This window comes from Manacus vitellinus, unplaced genomic scaffold, assembly GCF_001715985.3.
Source record: "Manacus vitellinus isolate BGI_N305 unplaced genomic scaffold, ASM171598v3 scaffold_18_pilon, whole genome shotgun sequence".
Lineage (NCBI taxonomy): Eukaryota > Metazoa > Chordata > Aves > Passeriformes > Pipridae > Manacus > Manacus vitellinus.
Window position 1 is genome coordinate 2,459,935 of NW_021939324.1, and position 18,578 is coordinate 2,478,512.

The window sequence follows — 18,578 nt, forward strand, 5'->3', positions numbered from 1 at the left end:
GCTTTCCCTCAAACAGGAAGAAGTTCCTATTTGTCAGCCTCTAATGCTCCCCTCTTCTAGGCCGGTCTCTGTAGAAGAGAGCAATTCCAACATCAAAGTTCAGTGCATGCCACCCTAACAACCAGAAATCAAACTGCCAAATCACTTTTTATGTTCAGAAGCTTTTCAAATCAGGTACTGTCCCAATAGCAGGCTATAAGAAAGCAGCTGGTTTATGTTTTGTCAGGGCACCACCTGAAAGTAGAAAGCAGGTAGAACAAAGTCATGTAAGGCTAGGGAAACAAAAATACGACACACCCGCAATTTCACTAACTGTTGGCACTCACATGCTTCTGCAGAATAAATCTATTTCACATCTATTGACACAATGGTAAAATTCCATTACAGATCACCCTTATTCCCTGATTTCACATTTGGCATTGACAGTGTAACAAATGCTCTGAGCTCTGAACTAGATAAATTTCAGGCTAAACGCACAGCTTCATTTTAAGAGGACTGACTGAATTTGATACTGTATTATATAATTTCATGAGCAATGATTATATGAACAATACCATGACATTATTCAACATGACACTGGATTCTGGAAATTATTTCATAGTCCTTCATCTCACAAATAGGAAGGAAATCTTTGGTAACTATCTGCCCTTTCTTAGCATTATTCTGAATAAATTCCAGTTTTACACCCCTTCCCTGGTAATTGCAAAGCCACACAGTGAAAGCAAGACAGAACTTACATTTCCTTTTTTGCATTTGAGGAACTGAAAGGTGATACCAAAGTATTGAGGGTTTCTGAATTTGAGGATTTTGAAAGGTGATACCATAGTATTGACCATCTTTCTTACAGATATTATTAGATACAATAAACTAATGAAACTCACATACAATAAATAAAGACCTCTGTTTCATATTTTCTGTGCATAAATACAAATATTTATTTTGCTTATTTTCAAGAGCAGGAATATTTACTTCAAATAATATAGTGATGAAACATATGTGGAGGACCAAATATTCTGTAACACATTTTAATAAATTCAGTAGTTTTATAAACAACACTTCTCATATTTCTCAGCTAACACAGTTTATGGCGCAAGTCTGACAGCCAAGACTGAGTGCAACAATCCAGTTGTTGCTGAGGCAGCTCTGACCAGGGGAGCCACAGAACAGACTGTGAAGGCACATTGCTTCAGTTCACCTCTTTGCTCACTAAAACTCATCAAAATGAAACAAGATGGATCTGAAATAAACTTCAAACTTATTTTGAGCAACTCAAATCCACAGGAGGTAAATATGAATAAATGTTCAATAATACATATAAGTAAGTAAAAAGAGCAGGTACTTTTCATTAACTTTTGTGAAGTGGCTCTTTAGTTACTAGAGATGCACCATAACAGTCTCATTCCTAAGACAGCTAAATCAGCATAATGTCCACCATGCACAAAAAATTTCTGATAAAATCCTGAATTCACACTAAGAACCAATAAAATGGCATTTATCGATTTAGGCAGTTATGCTTTTATTGACTGTCAAAGTTAGCAATTTTCATAAATAAAAAAAAACAAAGAAGGTAAGTCAGTCTCATTTCTTTGCTAACAAAAATACACCATTACTGCCTAATATTTTATAAATATGTTCCTGATTTAAGTATTTTACCAGAGATTTAATACATTTGTGAAACCTATCGTATAGATGAATATGCCTATCTCATAATTTCTAAGTCAACTCACATCTGTCTCAGTTATAATTGCTGTATAGAATTCAGAGACTGCAGTCCAACACTTAAATTACCTATTATAATTTATGAGGGCCACTCATTATTAAAGGCATACATTTCACAGAATCACAGAAACACAGAGTATGCTGAATTGGAAGGGACCCACAAGGATCATGGAGTCCAACTTTTAGCCCTGTACAGGACCACCCCAAGAGTCAAAATATGTGCCTTGAAATTATAGTAATTCAGCATCGTTCTAAGATGCTGTACCAAATACAGTATTATCATTTCTCCCAGGTTCTACAGGACTTGAAGCATGCTATACTTGATTCACTTGCTATAAACTCAAACTAGCCAAATACTTCTGTGTTAATATCCATGATGTCTTCTCTGTTCATTTCAAATACAAAATTTGACCACAAACTCTAAAACTGTTAGGAATCTGCCAGATAAGGGATAATGTCTGACATCATTTGAGTCCTATTTGAATAGGTCTGATGTAGGTTTCCATCTCTCTAATTCCATTCAATTTTTCCATTACTAACTACTTCCACCTTCACACACACTCTTTTCTTCCTCTTTTTTTTTTTTTTAAACATTAAGAGTCAGTTCACAACCAAAGAAAGCAGTAAGTAATCAAGTGATCATCATCAGGCTTAGTAACCTCTGCTCAGAGGACTAATTTGCTGAAAGTAAAACCTCTTTCTTTCAGCTTTCTTCCTAGAGAACAAAACATCCACAATCAGAAGGCTGAGGGGGGATCCCACAGCAGTCTACACCTTCCCCACTGGATGTGGAGGAGGCAGCTGAGGGGAAGCTGCTGATCTCCTCTCTCTGGTGACCAGTGACAGCACCTGAGGAAATGGAATGAAGCTGCATCAGGGGAAGTTCACGTTGGGCATTAAGGATTTGGACTTCCTGATCCTTACAGGTCCCCTCCAAACTGCAGTATTCTGTGATTCTATGAACATGAACTTACTCGAACCCACTAAAATTCCTGTCTTGGCTACTTTCTCCAAGAATTTGTACGAGTTCATTATCACCTATTTTAAGTGCCCTAGTTCAAGAAAATTTGCACAACCTGCAAAACTTACAAGTTCTTGAAGCTGCTAATAATGATAAAAATGTATCAGTCATTGCTGCGCAAATCTGCTTTTTTTAAATGACTCTGTATTTTTAATTACAGCTAAAAACATTTCCCTAGTTTAAATAATATTAAATATACAAAGGAACGACACTCTTGTGTTTTAAGCTCTGTTTAATTTTCAATACAAAAAGAAGTTGTCCTAGAACTACTAAAGTAGGACAATTATGTATATCCAAGACATTACTTGTTCTAGTATGTTCAAAGTTTTCAGGTATTCAGAGACATCAGGCTAGCCCACTTTCACAGTTACATATATTAGAGCACTTAGTAAGTGTTGACAGAATATATAGGACAAAAATAATTCCAAATGTTTAATTACAACCAGCCTGTTCTCTAGCAGCATACACATTTACACACACATCTCAAGAAGGACAGGAAGAGTTAAGGGTTTGGAAGGAAAGAAGCATCAGAACCTACTGCAGCAATCTACAGAACCTAATTTACACTCACACCATATATACCTTTGCATATATAGAGAAAGATTTATATACAAATCCCAAAAAAGAAAACAGTTGTGGCAATGCCTCTGAAGGACAAAATCACAGCTTTCTCTCTTCCATCAACCACAACTGTTGGCACCACACTTTTCCTGTTTTCTTCCACCAATTTAGGAACAGAGCCTGTCTCTAAACAGTCAGCACCCTACACCTTCCCTCATTAGTAACAGCAGCCTTAAAACCAGGTAGTTGTAGGCACTGACAGATCACAAATCCCACATGGATCCCTTCATCTGAGATCATTTTACCCTACTTTAACTGTTCCCTAGAATATGGAGTGAAACATTTTTTGCTACAACATAATTTATGTTGTGTCACTCAGAAAGAATGTTTCTTCTTAAACATCAGAATTTTTCAGAAAAATATTGGGATGCAACTTTGTGTGAAGCTCTAAAAATCTGAACGTTAAGATTTCCAAGCCCTGAAAAGAACAGTGAGAGGCAGTAAAGCCCTAACTGGGCCACTGGCTTTCAAATATCTGGCAGGGAGTTTATTTGAACAGATTCTTAGTGAAAACAAAAGGCAAACTGAAATCACCATTCCCTCAATCAGACACCTTATCTTTCACCACTCTTGACACCAAAGCACTTTGGAAGGTGTGGGAAAAGACTACCATGGCAGCTCCACATATTATAAAATTTAACTTGCAGGTTTAGTGGCAAAGGGAATACAGCTTTGAGGTAAGAAAGGAAGGACACAGGCTGCCCAGAGGCTACTCCACCCAGGAGGGAGGCAGAGCTCCCTGCCAGGGAGGGGTGAAGGCTCCCCCCCACTGCAGTGAGGAGGCACCACCCCCATCCTAGTTCAGCCCAGCCCCTCTTCCAGGCTCTGCAGTCTCTTGGGTATTTGCCCAGAAGTCCTGTCACCTCTATTTCTCACAAACCATCTCCCAGTGGGAGTATGTAAGGTATAATACAAGAAAAATGCCACTAGAGGTGTCTTCTGCTCCCTCACACATTTCATGACAAAATCAGGTTTGGGGAAATTAAAACCTAACCCCCTACAAATCTTCCAAGAGAACTGTGCATCACCCTCTTTTTAAAAATTGGGAGCAAATTCTATTTTCCCAACCTGATATTAACAGCCACACACCTCTTCCATTTCAGGCACTGATAAGGTCAAAGCCAGATTTCACTATATATTTAAAGAAAGCATGGATAACCATTTCTGGAAAAAAAACAGTCACTGCGTATACATCCAGCTTTCAAAACAGACAGAGCTAAAGTAAGCTGCAGCAGTGCCTGAGGCACAGGAAGAAAACACCACTTCCTTTATCAAATGAGTCAGCACACAACCATTTGGTGTTTTGTTTTGTTTTGGGTTGCTTCGCGGGGTTTAATTTTTTAGTTTTTTACAGGACACATCTTGAAAGCTGGATGATGTCTCCTTCACTATTAAGGGCTGACACACCTGCCCACTTGACTAACTGTGAAAAAAAGCAACATTTAAATCATAGCTGGGTATTGGAACAGAGAAGTAAGGGCAGGACCAAGCAAGCAAATGACCTGAAGAACGGCACTTGTCAATGTCGCAGGCATTCTTCAGTCCCAAAGATGACAACATGGAAAGCATTGTATTTTACTTAAGACATGAAGCACCACCTCTTCCACTCACAGATGGGATATAGTTAACTACCAGAATACTTTTAGTATTGGCTGTTCCTTAGATGAAAAATTGTATCTGACTATTGACCATGCAGGAATGAACAACAATACATATCCAATCAAAACACGGGTTTCTTCTATAAATCGAACCGTTTCTGGAAGCAGATGCAATTTTGCCTTTTAAGTTCTACATTTTTTGTTGTATTTGATCTGTTTGGCAACTCTTTCATAAGACAGACAACAGCAAAAACATCTGTGCCTGCAAGTAGACAGCTTTTCATGGCCTAAAGTACCCAAGTAAATTGCACCTTTTTCTTAAGTACTTTAGTGGGTCACAAGCTCTAACAGGATGAACAGTATATGACTTGAAAAGGGGAGAATGTCTTTAGTAAACTTTTTTTTAAAATATTCAAGTAAAAATATCGTGAATATTGTGTGAGTTCATGACACATTACTCCAACAGACATTGATGCATTAGCTTTTTCCAGGCAGGTAAAGAGATGGTGAAGGCTAGGGAAACAGTATAGTGAAATGCAGTATTATTATAACTAAACAACACAAAATAGTGCATGATTTACTGTCACATAGTAGCAAGATTTTGTTACAAATAAAAGGAAAACTACTCATAACTTCTGAAGTTCATGAAGAGTGCTGTTTGAAGCTGGACAAAATGTTGGAGAAAGTGCCTGATTCCTCTAACAAAAAGTATGTGGTCTCAGGATGATTTAAGTGTACTCTCGCAGCTGTACCTCTGCATGATAAGTAATTCAACACTAAAGTGTAAGTTTAAAAACAAACAAACAAACAAACAACATTTATTGATAAATACACTGTTTGATCCTTGCTGCCTTTGTTTCAGTTTGCTTATGGGTAACACCTATTTTACAGGGACACTGGAAAGCATTACTTGATGGGGACAGCACCCCCATCAAGTTTTTTCAGCAGAAAAGGACTTTGGGGTGCTGGTTATCAGCCAGCTGAACAAAGCCCAGCTGTGTCCCAGGTGGCCAACGGCATCCTGGCCTGTATCAGGAATAGTGTAGCCAGCAGAACCAGGGATGTCATTCTCCCTCTATACTTGGCACTGGTGAAGCCACATCTCAAGTCCTGTGTCCAGTTCTGGGCCCCTCAATCCATGAAGAACATTGAGGTGCTGGAGCACGGAGCATGGAGGCTGCCAAAGGGTCTGGAGCACAAGTCCTGCGAGGAGCAGCTGAGGGAGCTGGAGTTGTTTAGCCTGGAGGAGGCTCAGGGGTGACCTCATCACTCTCTACAAACACCTGGAAGGAGGCTATAGCCAGAGGGGATCGGTCTTTTCTCCCAGGCAACTCGAGACAAGACAGGAGCATGCAGTCTTAAACTGTGCCAGGGGAAGTTTCAGTTGGACATTAGGAGGAATTTCCTCAGGGAAAGAGTGGCTAAATAGTGGAATAGGCTGCCTAGGGAGGTGGTGGAGTCACCGCCCCTGGAGGTGTTTAAGGAAAAACTGGACGTGGCACTAAGTGCCATGGTCTAGTTGAGATGTCGGTGTTTGGTCATAGCTTGGACTGGATGATCCCAAAGATCTTTTCCAACATGTAAGTTCTCACTACATAAATTCTGCTGATACAGGCTCACGCGAGCGACTCTCCCCGGGGGACCGTGACACGGATCCGCAGACGCCCTGGACGCCTGTTATTCAAGAGCTTTCACACCTCCACACAAACAGAGTTGCCCTCGCGGCCCTCGTTGCGCGCAGGGCTGTCCCGGCGGGGCGGGAGCTGAGGGAGGCGAGGCAAGCCCCGACGCCCGGCACCGCGCCCGCTCCCGCGGCCCTGCTGTGCCACAGCCCGCCGCTCCCGCCCGCCGGCGCGGCCCCGCTGCGCCTGCGCGTGTGCGCGGGCGCGGCCATGGCGCTGCCGGCAGTGCCCGCGCTGCGGCCCCGGCTGGCGGCGCTGGGCGGCGGCTTGGGCGCCCCGGGGCGCGGCCGGGGACGGTGAGCGGCACTGCGAGGGGGGACGGGCCGAGAACCAGGCGGAGGGCGGCCCTCAGGGCGGGGTGTAGGGCATCCCCGCGAACGGAGCGTGGGGGTCGGCTTGGGAACAGCGGAGCGTGCCGCGGATGCCCTCAGTTTAATTGTGAAAGGTGCGGGCTAACAGGACAGCTGGCTTGCTTAAGCGCTGTGTTACCCAGCTGCTGTTGTAAATACCGCGAGGGTGGATGAAGCCATGTGAAAAAGGAGAGGAAGCGAGGCTCCTGCTGAGTGCCTTTCAGTGCTAAGGAAGCATTGTGTTCTTCCTTCAGATACCTTCCTAGCAAAAGGCTCAGCTGCTCTGGAGAAGCTGAAGGACCTCTGTAACGAAGGGAAAGAGCCTCCTTCTGCTCTTTTTCAGCTCTATACCCAGGTATTGTATTTAAACCATCAAGCTGACTTTCAAGAAAATCTGTGTATATTGTGAGAGAAGCTTTGATGTAAAAAGGAGGATAGAGCAGAAAAGGATATCTTGTTACTTGGTTTGTACGGTGAACATCTGCGAAGCACATGGCTGCAGTTGACTTGGATAACTGGGGAGTCGAGAATAATTGTACTGATACTTTAGGGACAGAAAGGGGTTTGACTTTACGTTCACTGCCAGCAATCTTTCAATACTTATAACTTGAGCCTTTAGTAAACAAAATGTAAAAAAATACCTTCAAATTGTATTGTTTTATAAACTAATAAGTTTTCTATGTTACAACACACCACTAGTTCATTATTTTGCCGGTAGCGTTTTTCCTTTGTATGTCTTCTTGTTTTCATAGGCTGTCCTAGACATAACGTATTTTGAGGAAAACCAGCTTGTGGATGACGATTTTCCAGAAGAAACTTCCTTGCAAAAACTTAAAGAACTTATTTGTATTCTTTCAGAACCAGAAGATCTAGTGAGGGAATGCAACGTAGATGAAGAAGTGAGTACTGATGTTCTTGAGCCAGAGGATTAATTATTTCAGTATTTTAAAATAAAAAATCTGAAACAGGATGGTAGTATTTGTATTTTTGATGGGCAGACCTTGAGGAATTTTGAAAGATTTTCAACTCTTTCTTGTATTTAAATACTGATTCCTGAAAATATTGTTTCAAATAACTTGTTGCGCGCTCAGAATTTCTCTCACTGACATTTTACGATTGTATGACATGTTAATGATAGTTTGATTTGGCCGTTTTCAGTATTCGGTTAGTCTTGTGTTTCTGAGTGTTGCTGTCAAGTACAGCCTCTGAAGTAAGAGACTCTTTGCATGTGTTACTGTGTTTATGACTAGTTCAGGTGGGTTATTTTTGTGTTAGCCCAGTTTGTTGGATTTTATTTCAGCCCATTAACATCCTTGGTGCAGAACTGTTAGAATGTCTTTACTGGAGGAAAGGAGCCCTGCTTTACATGTACTGTCATACAGCAAAAGAAAGGAGAGAATGGCTACAAGGAAACATTGCCACGTTTAAAAAGGTAAAGTAAATGAAAACATTCTATGAGCTTGTGAATACAGCTTTAAAGTTTGACTCTTCACTTTTAAAATATGGCTGCTTTTTAATCTTTTTTTCTTTTTATTTTTTTTTTTTTCTAGTAGGGTTTTGGGGAATTCACAGAAGTATTTCTGGCTACCATTAATTTAACCAGAACTTATTTTTTCCTTGTTTTTAACCGTACTCAGTGTCTTAATGATGGAGTTCATTACTTGATGAAGATGCTTAGCTTTAGATGCCCTCTTCAGCTAAATGAAGATGTCTTACTTCAAGATAAAGACACAGCTAGATTACTCAGTGAAGGTAAACAAACCCCAAAAAACCTGACCCACAACCCCCTCCTCTTAATAACTGCTTCACTTTATGAAGTGGTTTTTTGTGTGTTTTCATTTTTTGAATTTGTATTCAAAACCTGTCACTTTTTAGAACAAGAAGGTAATAATGAGGCAAATAAGCAGGCAGCAGTGCTCACCCCCTTCTTTTTTGACTCATGGATTTTAGAAAGTGGTGGTGGTCATTTTCCCTGTGTTTTTGAGCACACTGGATGAAGGTGAACTGAGACTGCGGGTGTTTTATGCTGAGCATGTGTGTTTTGCAGCCATCCAGTTGACAATTGACAGATGTTTAAGGCACAGATACGGCTGCAGAGGGTGCTAGATGTTTGCCTATTGGTCTGCCTGCTTAGCTCTAGGATAACACAGGTACAAAGAATTAAAGACTTCACACAGGTAAAAACTACATGCAGAACTGTTCAGATTTAGCAAATTCTCTCTGTCACTATATAGCTTTATGTAAGTTGCATTACTATAGAGCAATCTATAGAACTATCTTCTTTCAGTCTTGAATTACAGGAGGCACGGAAATATTCTAACATAAATATGCACAGTCATACCTTTGCGTAATACTGAAATTCTCAACGATAATAGGCAAACATAATTATCAGAATTTTGGTTAGATGGCAATCTTAAAGATTTTAGCATTATGGAGGGCCAAAATGGACAGAGTAATAAGCACAGTCTTGATCTGTGTTCTCTTCTGGGCATTGTCAGTCATCTCAAGGTTAAGAGTTGGTTTCTTGGTTTACCTATTTAACAGGCTGAGACTGTCATTTTGGAATTTTTTTCCAGGAAACTAAAAAAAAAAAAAGTTAACAAGCTGTGTACTTTCTTAGAACAATAAAGTACTCCATATAAATTATTTTTGCAGGTATATTTAGTGACACACACTTACTGGCAATGATGTACAGTGGAGAAATGTGCTACTGGGGACTGAAACACGGGGGAGAAGGGAAGCAGGAAAGCCCTGAGTCAATAGATCCTGTGTGTGACAGCAGCCTGGGCAGCGGAACACAGAGCGTGTGGCTGGACTTCCAAGAAACAGGGAAAAACATGTTAACGAAGTATGTGACCGTGTGTGAGGGACCTTTAAAAGGCCAAGGGTGGAACACGACGGCGGCAAAACAAATGTTGCGTGACTTGGTGAAATCCCACAGCTAAGATCCGCCGCCGGAAGAAACCCCGTGTCCTCGGAGCACAACTAAGGAGTTTTGCCTCTGCTTCCGTGTCTGGTTTTATTTTTTTATTATTATTATCATCATTATTATTATTAATTTTTAAATCGAAATGTATACTTCTGCTGCATTAAAAAAAAAAAACAAAAACCCACACGCACAGTCTCAAAGAACTGGAATGCCGAGGTCCAAAGTGTAATCCAGTATTTCTGAGGGGAAAGGGCGGGGGAGTGGGAAAACCCCAACAAAACAAAAACCCCAACAAAACAAAAACCCCAACAAAACAAACCCCCCCCACACACACTCCAACAAAGCTGCCAAGTAACCAGCCCTCGGGCAGGATGGCGCGGCGCCTCCTCGGCGGTGCAAAGTCCGCGGCGCCGGCGCGCTGCGGGTGTGAGGGGCGGCGGCGGCGCCATGGCTGCTGAGGGAGGAGAGAGCGGGGAGGAGGCTTGGAAGCGGCGGTGAGGGGTGGGCTGCGCGTTTCTCCGGGAGCCGCTGGATGCGGGGGGCCGCGAACGCGGCGGTCCCGCCGCGTTCGCGGCCCCCCCGCATCCAGCGCTCCCGGGAGATGCGGAGATGCGGAGGAGGCGAGCGCCCTGCAGAGGCTGCCGGTGAGTGGGGCCCGGGTCGGGACATCCCGGCTCCGCCGCGGAACATTCCCGAGTCGCTTAAACCGCTGCTCTCCCTGGTTTTCAGATCGACGTGCAGCTGAACATCATGTCCTTCCTCTCGCCCCAAGATCTGTGCCACCTGGGAAGCACGAGTAGTTACTGGAGGGCGGCGGTGCGGGACCCGTTGTTGTGGAGGTATTTTCTCCTGCGGGATCTCCCCCTCTGGGCGTCTGTTGATTGGAAGTCGCTTCCAGATGTGGAGGTTTTTAATAAAGCCTTTTCAGAGGCCAGCGATAAGGCACTGTATGATTACATGGCAGTGTAAGTATCTTCGTGTTCCCTTACACGACTTTCAGTCTCTCTTCAGAAGTAATACTCAGCCCACAGGCATGTTTCATGTATACAGCAATAAAGCTCTGCTGTAATCTCCTGTTTAAGTTTTGATCTTTTATCCATCGTTTATTTTGGAAATACAGTTTCCTGCTGTTCGATGATCTGGTCAGCTCTTTCTGTTTGTAGCTCAACAGGAATGTAAGACATTGTAAAAAAAGAGCTAATTAAAGCTGTTCTTTGCTATGCTTTGCTATGCCACAGAAATACAGTCATCTCAAAAGCTCTGCATACTGTTGATAAGAAGTGTTCTTTGCTCTCAGTACAATGGCAAGTGATTTCTTCTTTAATAAAAGTACTAAGAAGTTTTCAAACTACGGCAAGTGGAATGAATCTTTATTTTTTTCATCTTACATGGAAGACCTAATGATAAAAAAAAGTTTTTTTGAATGTGCACAGAAGAACAAGTAGTATTGCTATAGCTCTGATTGTTGAAGGCTGTAAAAGACTGGTTTCAGATAGTATAGTTGACAAGAATAGCAACACTCACAATGTGTTTAGATGACTGACAAGAACTTCTTAAGCAGATTATTCTGTGGGATTTTTTTTTTAACTTCATTCAATTCCATTGATTAATTTGTAGTAGTGGTTCGTGGGTTTGTTTGGGGTTTTTTATTTATTTGCAGTTAAATTTTCCAAAGTGATGCTTAACGTGTTTTTTCACGTTAAATGGACTAGCTTCTGCAATCTCTGTGCCCTTCAGCCCCACTTTACAGACAGGAACAATGCACCCAGAATTTGAAGTGCAAAATATATACTGATTTTGAAATTGGATTTAAATCTCTTCAGGTCTGAATACTTCAGAGCATCACCTGTTTGAAACCACCTCCCACTGATTTCTATTGTGTCTGTGTGCACTTAGTGGTTCTGCTGATCTCAACTGAAGTATCTCAGTGTAGGTGTAGAAGAGCAGACATTTGTTGTTTTTATACAAGAACTTAAGACTGATCCTTTATATGATCACGTCACAGGGTGTAAATTTCATTTAGAAGTAGTTTGTCCAGCAACAGCCTACCATGACTGCAGAAGCAGACTGAAGCTGCTGCTCTAGGATATCTGTCTTACTGTTACCCTTCCCCTTGGTTACCAAAGTCTTTTCACGTTTTCTAGCTTGTGCACCAAGCGAGCGTATAGGCTTGCAAACAACACTCATCTTTCACAGCATGCATGCTCTGTACCTGCAGGGGACACGGTCCATTTCAGGTGGTTACCTGATTCAAGCACAGATGCAGTCTAATTAAAGTTTGAAATGCACACTCACCAGTCTAATTTTCCTAATTTATGTGACTCATCTGCTTTGATGTTATTTTATCTGTATTGTGTGTTCAATGAGGGTGGGGGAATGTGTAATTTTATTTTATTTTAATTTATTTTATTTTATTTTAAATAAACTGAAGGATCTATTGATAGCAACATAACAAGGTCCAAAAAGTCAGTATTTGGACTTCAAAACAACGGATGTCTTTGCCTGCTTTGTACTGGTGTTTGAAAGCATCAGTTTGGAACTCTATAATTTTTGACCTATGCTTTCTGAGTTGAACCAGTAGCAAAGCATAAGAAGTGTGGGACCTAAGTCAATTTATGTTGTTTGATTAATACCTTTTCTGTATCTTGTGTTTAATTTCTAGTTGCATCTATTTTACACAGATACAAAAAGAGCTGTCCTCAGGGTAGAAGAAGTTTGAGATCAAGCCGACCCCGGTATGGGGCTGTGACTTCCTTCCTGCAATCACTGGTCACTCAGGCAGAACCTCGCTTTGCCATGTTTGGGCCGGGTTTGGAAGAGCTGGACGACTCGTTAGTGCAAAAGATGATGACGTGCCCAGAAATTCTGGTAGTAGCTGGCCTACCTCATAGACAAATTCATGGTAATGATGGTTCTGGCTTTTGACCTTTATATTTTGTGAACAAATATAACACAAAAAAATGTGGTTGGAGAAACAGAGAAAAAGGATGGGTTTTTTTGTCCCCATAAAATTCAGTAACATCATGGAAAAAACCCATTTTCTTTCTTTGTATTCATTCAGAAGGATAAATGCAGAGAACATTTGGGACAAACTAATAGCTGCAGTGAATTTATGACTAAATTTGCACAATGTCAGAAGGATCATTTTGCTCCTCGTATTTACTTCATCCAAAATTCCATGTTACAGCTCTTGTTATAATGGATAAATGCAGACAGAACTTCGTTTAGGTACTACTGCTTGCAGTGAGGGGTTAAAAAACACGTTTTTGTTTTTATACAAGAACTCAAGACTGATCCTTTACATGATTATGTCAAATGGTGTAAATTTCATTTAGAAGAGTTACAGGAGCAGGTGAAGGATTTTTTTTGGTGTGTAAAAGAATAACTTTGAACATCTGTAATTTCACTTCAGTCCAAACCAGAGACAAAAATGTATTACTTTTTAACTAATGTTTATTTCAGCACATCAGAATTAGAATAATTAAACTGTATTTGTAGGAAGTGTGAAAATTATTTTTTAGGTTTTTTTTTTTAATTTCTCTCCATCCTTTTCAATGCAGCTTGTCTTTAACAGACTAGAGCCTTTGCTATGACAATTTCAGCTAGGAAACACAAGTCTGCCTCCTTTCTGATTTGGGTTTCTAGGTTCAAGTCTAATTATCAGAAATATGGAAATGCCTCATTTTTTTTAATATAATTGAATTGATTTTCATTAAATTAATAGTCTGACCAATTAGGGCATGTATAAAGTTTAATTGTAAGATAGTAAATCTGCTACCCCTAGCAGCAGTATCTAGGCTTGAATATATCCGTTTTATAGCACCACTGGAATATTCAGACTACTACTTAATTATATTCAGTAGCCAAGTAGTTGTAATCTCATATATTCATTTTTTCCCTGTAGGAATTGGATCAGGAGTCAGTTTTCAGTTTAATAACAGTCAAAAATTCAATATTCTGACATTGTACTCCACCACCAGGTAAGATAAGATTTGGTCTCTGCTAAATAAAAAGTACAGTTTCTCATTCATTTCATACCTTCCTCATCTTTTTGTCATGTGACTTCTATATGTGCATTCACATGCATCGAAATTCCCTATAAATTGAAGCATCAATATCTTTGCTTTTCCTTTCTTTTTTTCAATTGCTGAGTTTTCACATGGAAGTGATAAACCTTTTCCAAGCCTCTTACATACCTACAGTACAGGTGCTTCAATCCCTCTTGAAACCTTGGTTGATTCCCTTTTGCAACACTATATAAATTCGTCCCGGGGTGTATTTTCATATGCAGATTGCTAGCCATCTGTATATGAACACCAGGAAAGAAGGTGGGGCAGGAGGGAGCAAAATCGTTTTGCTGGTTCATACCATTTTCTTGTCCCTTTCCTCTGCTACCTAGACTCTTAGGATTGAGTTTTGCTTTCTCAGTTAACCTGACTACTGAAATATTGAAATATCTTCCAGTGTGGAAAGGAGGAGAGCAAGGACAGAGCAAGCTGTTGCTGTGAATAAGATGTTTTACCAAGAGAACAGCACAGAAGGGAATCAGCAAGCCGTGCACTACAGTGTAATAGATCAAGTGAAGAAGGTGTGCGAAGTAGTGGATGGATTCATTTATGTTGCTAATGCAGAAGCTCATAAAAGTAAGGGCTTTATCTTTATTTATTCATACTTTGAGAATAATTGGAATGTTATAAAAATTACAAAGAATATACAATACATCAAAATCCACATTCTCATCCTTTCAAAATTTGCTTTATTAGTGCTATTTCTTCATGGCTTATCCTGTGGAAGAGGTTCCCTATCCTAGACACTTTCTCATCAACCTTTGAGGGGTTATGGCTCCTTCTTTTGTTTGGGGCACATACTGATACAATTGCTATCTAAATTACATGTTGGAAATCATCTGGATTAAAAAACAACATAAACAAAACCCTTGACCATGTGCAGGAAAAGCCTGAAATACATTGTTTGTGGTGTAATAGTCTGGAAACAGAACTTTCACCAGGAAAACTTCAGTAAAAGATGCAATTAGTCTAAATTAGTATAGTCCTGTAAGAGAATAATCCAAATATTACTGTAACTACCTTTACGTTCATCAGCTTTAAATGGAGAGAAAGGACTAGTTCAGAAAAGAAGTGGGTAAAAAAAATGTGAAGGGATATACTAAGGAGAAAAGTACACCCAGTAGGGAAGAGCTGCTGACTGTACAGTATGTGAGTATGTCTGAATGGCTTGTTGCAGTTTTGATCTGTGTAAGGTACTAGGAAAACACTGATGTTAAGGACTGAAATAGGTTGCCTGTAGAATCTATGGAGACCTTAAATAACATCTAAATATGACATTAATATTTGTGTGACATGAGTGCAGGTGAATCAGTAATGTGATAGGCAGAACTAGATCATTTCGCCCTTCCAACCCTCTATTTTGTCACCTCTGAAATAAAAAAAGAAATTAAAAAAATCCTCCGAAATAACAACAAAATGCTTCCTTGGATTTGTGTGTATTTAAGACTCATATGTTAAAAATTGTTTCTCAGAGCATGATCGTCAGGAGGAATGGGCTCGTATTTTGGCCATGATTGATCCAGCCCTCGGGCCTCCGAACAGACCTCTGCTGGTTTTGTCCTGTGTCTCTCACATTGGTGTGGAAAGAATTCCATGTGTTTATGTGGCACATCAGTTGCAACTAAATCTGCTACGTCAGCCCTGGATGGTACTTGCATTTAAACCTTTATTCTCTGTTTCTCTGTTGACTTGTATTAAGTTTAGGCTTTCAGGTTCCTGAACCACTCCTACCTAAGCAAGTGTGCAGCTTTTAACACTGGCACATGAGCCCTCCACTTAAGTGAGGGATTTAGTTTCTCTGGTCCTCTAAGCTGAATCATTAGTCTGTCTGAGAATAGGGAGTTCAGTGGCTTCTCCAGGAACACACAAGAGACTTCAGAATGTAGGGAAGGACAGATGCTGGTCTTGAAGGGAGTAAGGAAGCTTCAGTTAATTTAAATCTAAATTACTTGAGTCATAACCCAAGGCCTTGGAAACAAGATAGATTTTTGGGCCATTTTTAGGAGACTGTTGCTCGTTTGATGTGATGTGTTCAAGTTTTTGACAAATCAGTTTTTTACATAGGATGTGAGGTCCTGAACCTGTTTTTTTATGCTTGTCAAGCACAGTATATATTAGCATGATTCAGCCACATATAATTAATTTTTGTTAATGTTGCGTAGCTGAAGAATAATAAAACCAGAAAAAAAACTAAATTTTGATTTGAGATAATTCCTTCATTTTCATAAGGGGAATGTTTACAGGCTTTTAAAAACCCAAACTGTTTGTAATAACCTCTTGATAAAAGTTACAAAATCCGAATAGTAATAATATGCGTAGAAGTCTAGAGCTAGCAGCATTTTTGTTTAAGAGTTACAAGAAGAATTTTCAAGTACATTGTCATCTGTAAATTAAGGACAGTGTTCCAGAATACCTGATGGAATGATTGAGAAAAAACACACATTGGTACCAAGAGTGAAAGCTTTTCTGATGGGTTTTAATGTGGTTTTTTTTTTTTGTTTGCTTACTCTTATGAAGCCTTTTTTATCTAAGGGACCTTTAGACCAATAATAAAGATTTAGATTTTATATGGTTGTTTCTGACTTCATGGATGGACATGAAGTGATGTTAAAATACTGTTAGATCCTGTTACCTGATATCTCTAATACATTAACTTCTTTTTTATTTTCACAGGTGCAGGACAATGTAGCTGCAACTTTAGATGGTTTGCTAAATGGAATTGAGTGGCTCTTGGAAGAAGTAAATTGTAAAAATGCACAGTAATGGAATTGTGTATTGTTGTACTGTATAAACCCTTTGGCATTTGCATTTCATTTAGCGAGAGTCTTGTCCTTCCTGCAGGGGCGCTGTCAGAAGGAAAATTTAAAAGACAACCCTGCATTTATATCACTGCACATACTTAACATTCTTCCAACTGCAGTCCTGAATTAGAAGTACAAGTAGGATTGCTTGGATTCCAGCAGCTATGAAGTAATTGGGCGGGTCGGTTTGGGTGTTTTGGTTGTTTTCCTTCTTTCAGCCGGGGGCCTTCAGTACAATCTTCTCAGTGTATCTGATTGTCTGTTCTCTTCAGTAAATACATGTAACACTACATCAGTTTATCAGCACAGCCCTGTGGCAGGCACCACACGTTCAGTCAGCATTTTCAGTGGAGATCTCGACAGGGACAGTTCCCAACCAAAGAAAATATACTGTACTTGGTACAGTAGTAGGCTGACAGAAAGAATTCCCCTGCATTTTTTCCAGAAACAATGTCTAGACAAAAAATAGCAGAAGGAATGTCAGTCAGACCAAAATTCTTAGAAGCAAACAAGCAAACTGCCATGTATGAATTGTTGTTTCTTATTTGTGATCCTGTTTATTAACCAACCACGGTAGACTTCAGCATCTTTCTTTTTCTGTTGAAATTGTTTGCTTGAACTGCACATACCTCTGATGTAATGAACAGATGTTAAATAGAATCATTAGTACTTCAGAACTTTATCAAATACATAAACTATCAGTTACTGAAATAGTTGTGGCCATTTCCAGGTATGAATTGTACCTGTCTTTGAAATTTTCTACACAGTTGCAAATATTTTTATAAAAAGGGAAGTAACATTTTAAAGCTGGAATTGCATTTTCCATATAGATGTTTGAGATAGTCATAGTCTTCCACCTTTTTTGTGTTTTTATTATTGGATGAATGTTCAGAAACTTCCCTTGGATTTTTTTGCCTGTGCACTTATTTGCTTTCTGTGTTTCTTGCTTGTTTTCCTCTCTCCATGGAAATTCAACAGTCTCACAGCTTCTCTTTGGAACCTAGATAAATGATTGCATGGTGCACATACAGCTGTAACTGCCCTTTGTGTGGGAAGTGTGAGTGATGCTCAACACAGCTATGCCAGAAATACTCCATTTGAGAAAATGGTTGGATTTTTTTTTAATGACCTAGAAAATGTCTTTTTTTTAATCTTTATGCGCAATTAATTCAGCTTTCTAAATGTTTTTGGACATATGGGAGTTTCAAGGGAAAATCCATAGGAAGATATACTGTGAAAATTCTGTGGTTTATCCCTCTTTTTTTTAATAGTGTATGCGTGTTTTACCCTTTAAAATAGAGCAGATGCAATAGATTCATGAGTATTTAGGGTAAAATTCCATGCCTTGTGACTGGATGTGTGCGACTTTCCTTCTAGTCCTAATAATTTCATAGTGATCTGTAAGTAGCGGGTCGAATGCAGCAACCTGATGCTACGTCAGCTACAGATATGGGGGGTTTATGTAAGATCATCATTCTACTTTCTTCACAAGGAATAAATTATTTTTTAAAAAACGATGTTTACAGTCTTTCTATGTGTGTTAAGCCCTCCACATGTGTGCAATGCGTGCACACACACTGCAGTCATGCTGTCACAACATAATGAATTAGCATTGCTATCATAATGAACAAGGTTATTTTATGTTGCCAATTTAATTAACAGATATTCACTCATTGTCCTCTCAAAAGGTCAGGATAACGTAATTTTTTTAAATAATTTTTTTTAATCTAAAGAACATTAGTTACGTTAACGTAAAGGTAGAGCAACTTCAAGAATTATGAGTTTTAAGG

The 18,578-nt window shown here is 39.9% G+C and overlaps 2 protein-coding genes across 2 annotated transcripts; both read left to right on the forward strand.

Moving 5' to 3' along the window:
- Positions 1–6,483: 6,483 nt before the first annotated feature.
- On the forward strand, positions 6,484–10,106 carry CUNH5orf51 (chromosome unknown C5orf51 homolog). Its single transcript, XM_018070224.2, is given in 8 exon segments — positions 6,484–6,539; positions 6,671–6,910; positions 6,912–6,937; positions 7,246–7,346; positions 7,744–7,890; positions 8,292–8,423; positions 8,629–8,743; positions 9,647–10,106. Coding segments are annotated over 8 exon segments (1,107 nt in total). The 3' UTR covers positions 9,937–10,106.
- Positions 10,107–10,291: 185 nt separating this feature from the next.
- Positions 10,292–18,304, forward strand: FBXO4 (F-box protein 4). The gene is made up of 8 exons (XM_029959035.1): positions 10,292–10,346; positions 10,446–10,564; positions 10,650–10,885; positions 12,602–12,822; positions 13,825–13,900; positions 14,385–14,563; positions 15,460–15,635; positions 16,661–18,304. Exons 1-8 carry the CDS (start codon positions 10,292–10,294, stop codon positions 16,748–16,750), a joined length of 1,152 nt encoding a protein of 383 aa, XP_029814895.1. The 3' UTR covers positions 16,751–18,304.
- The last annotated feature ends 274 nt before the right edge of the window (positions 18,305–18,578 follow it).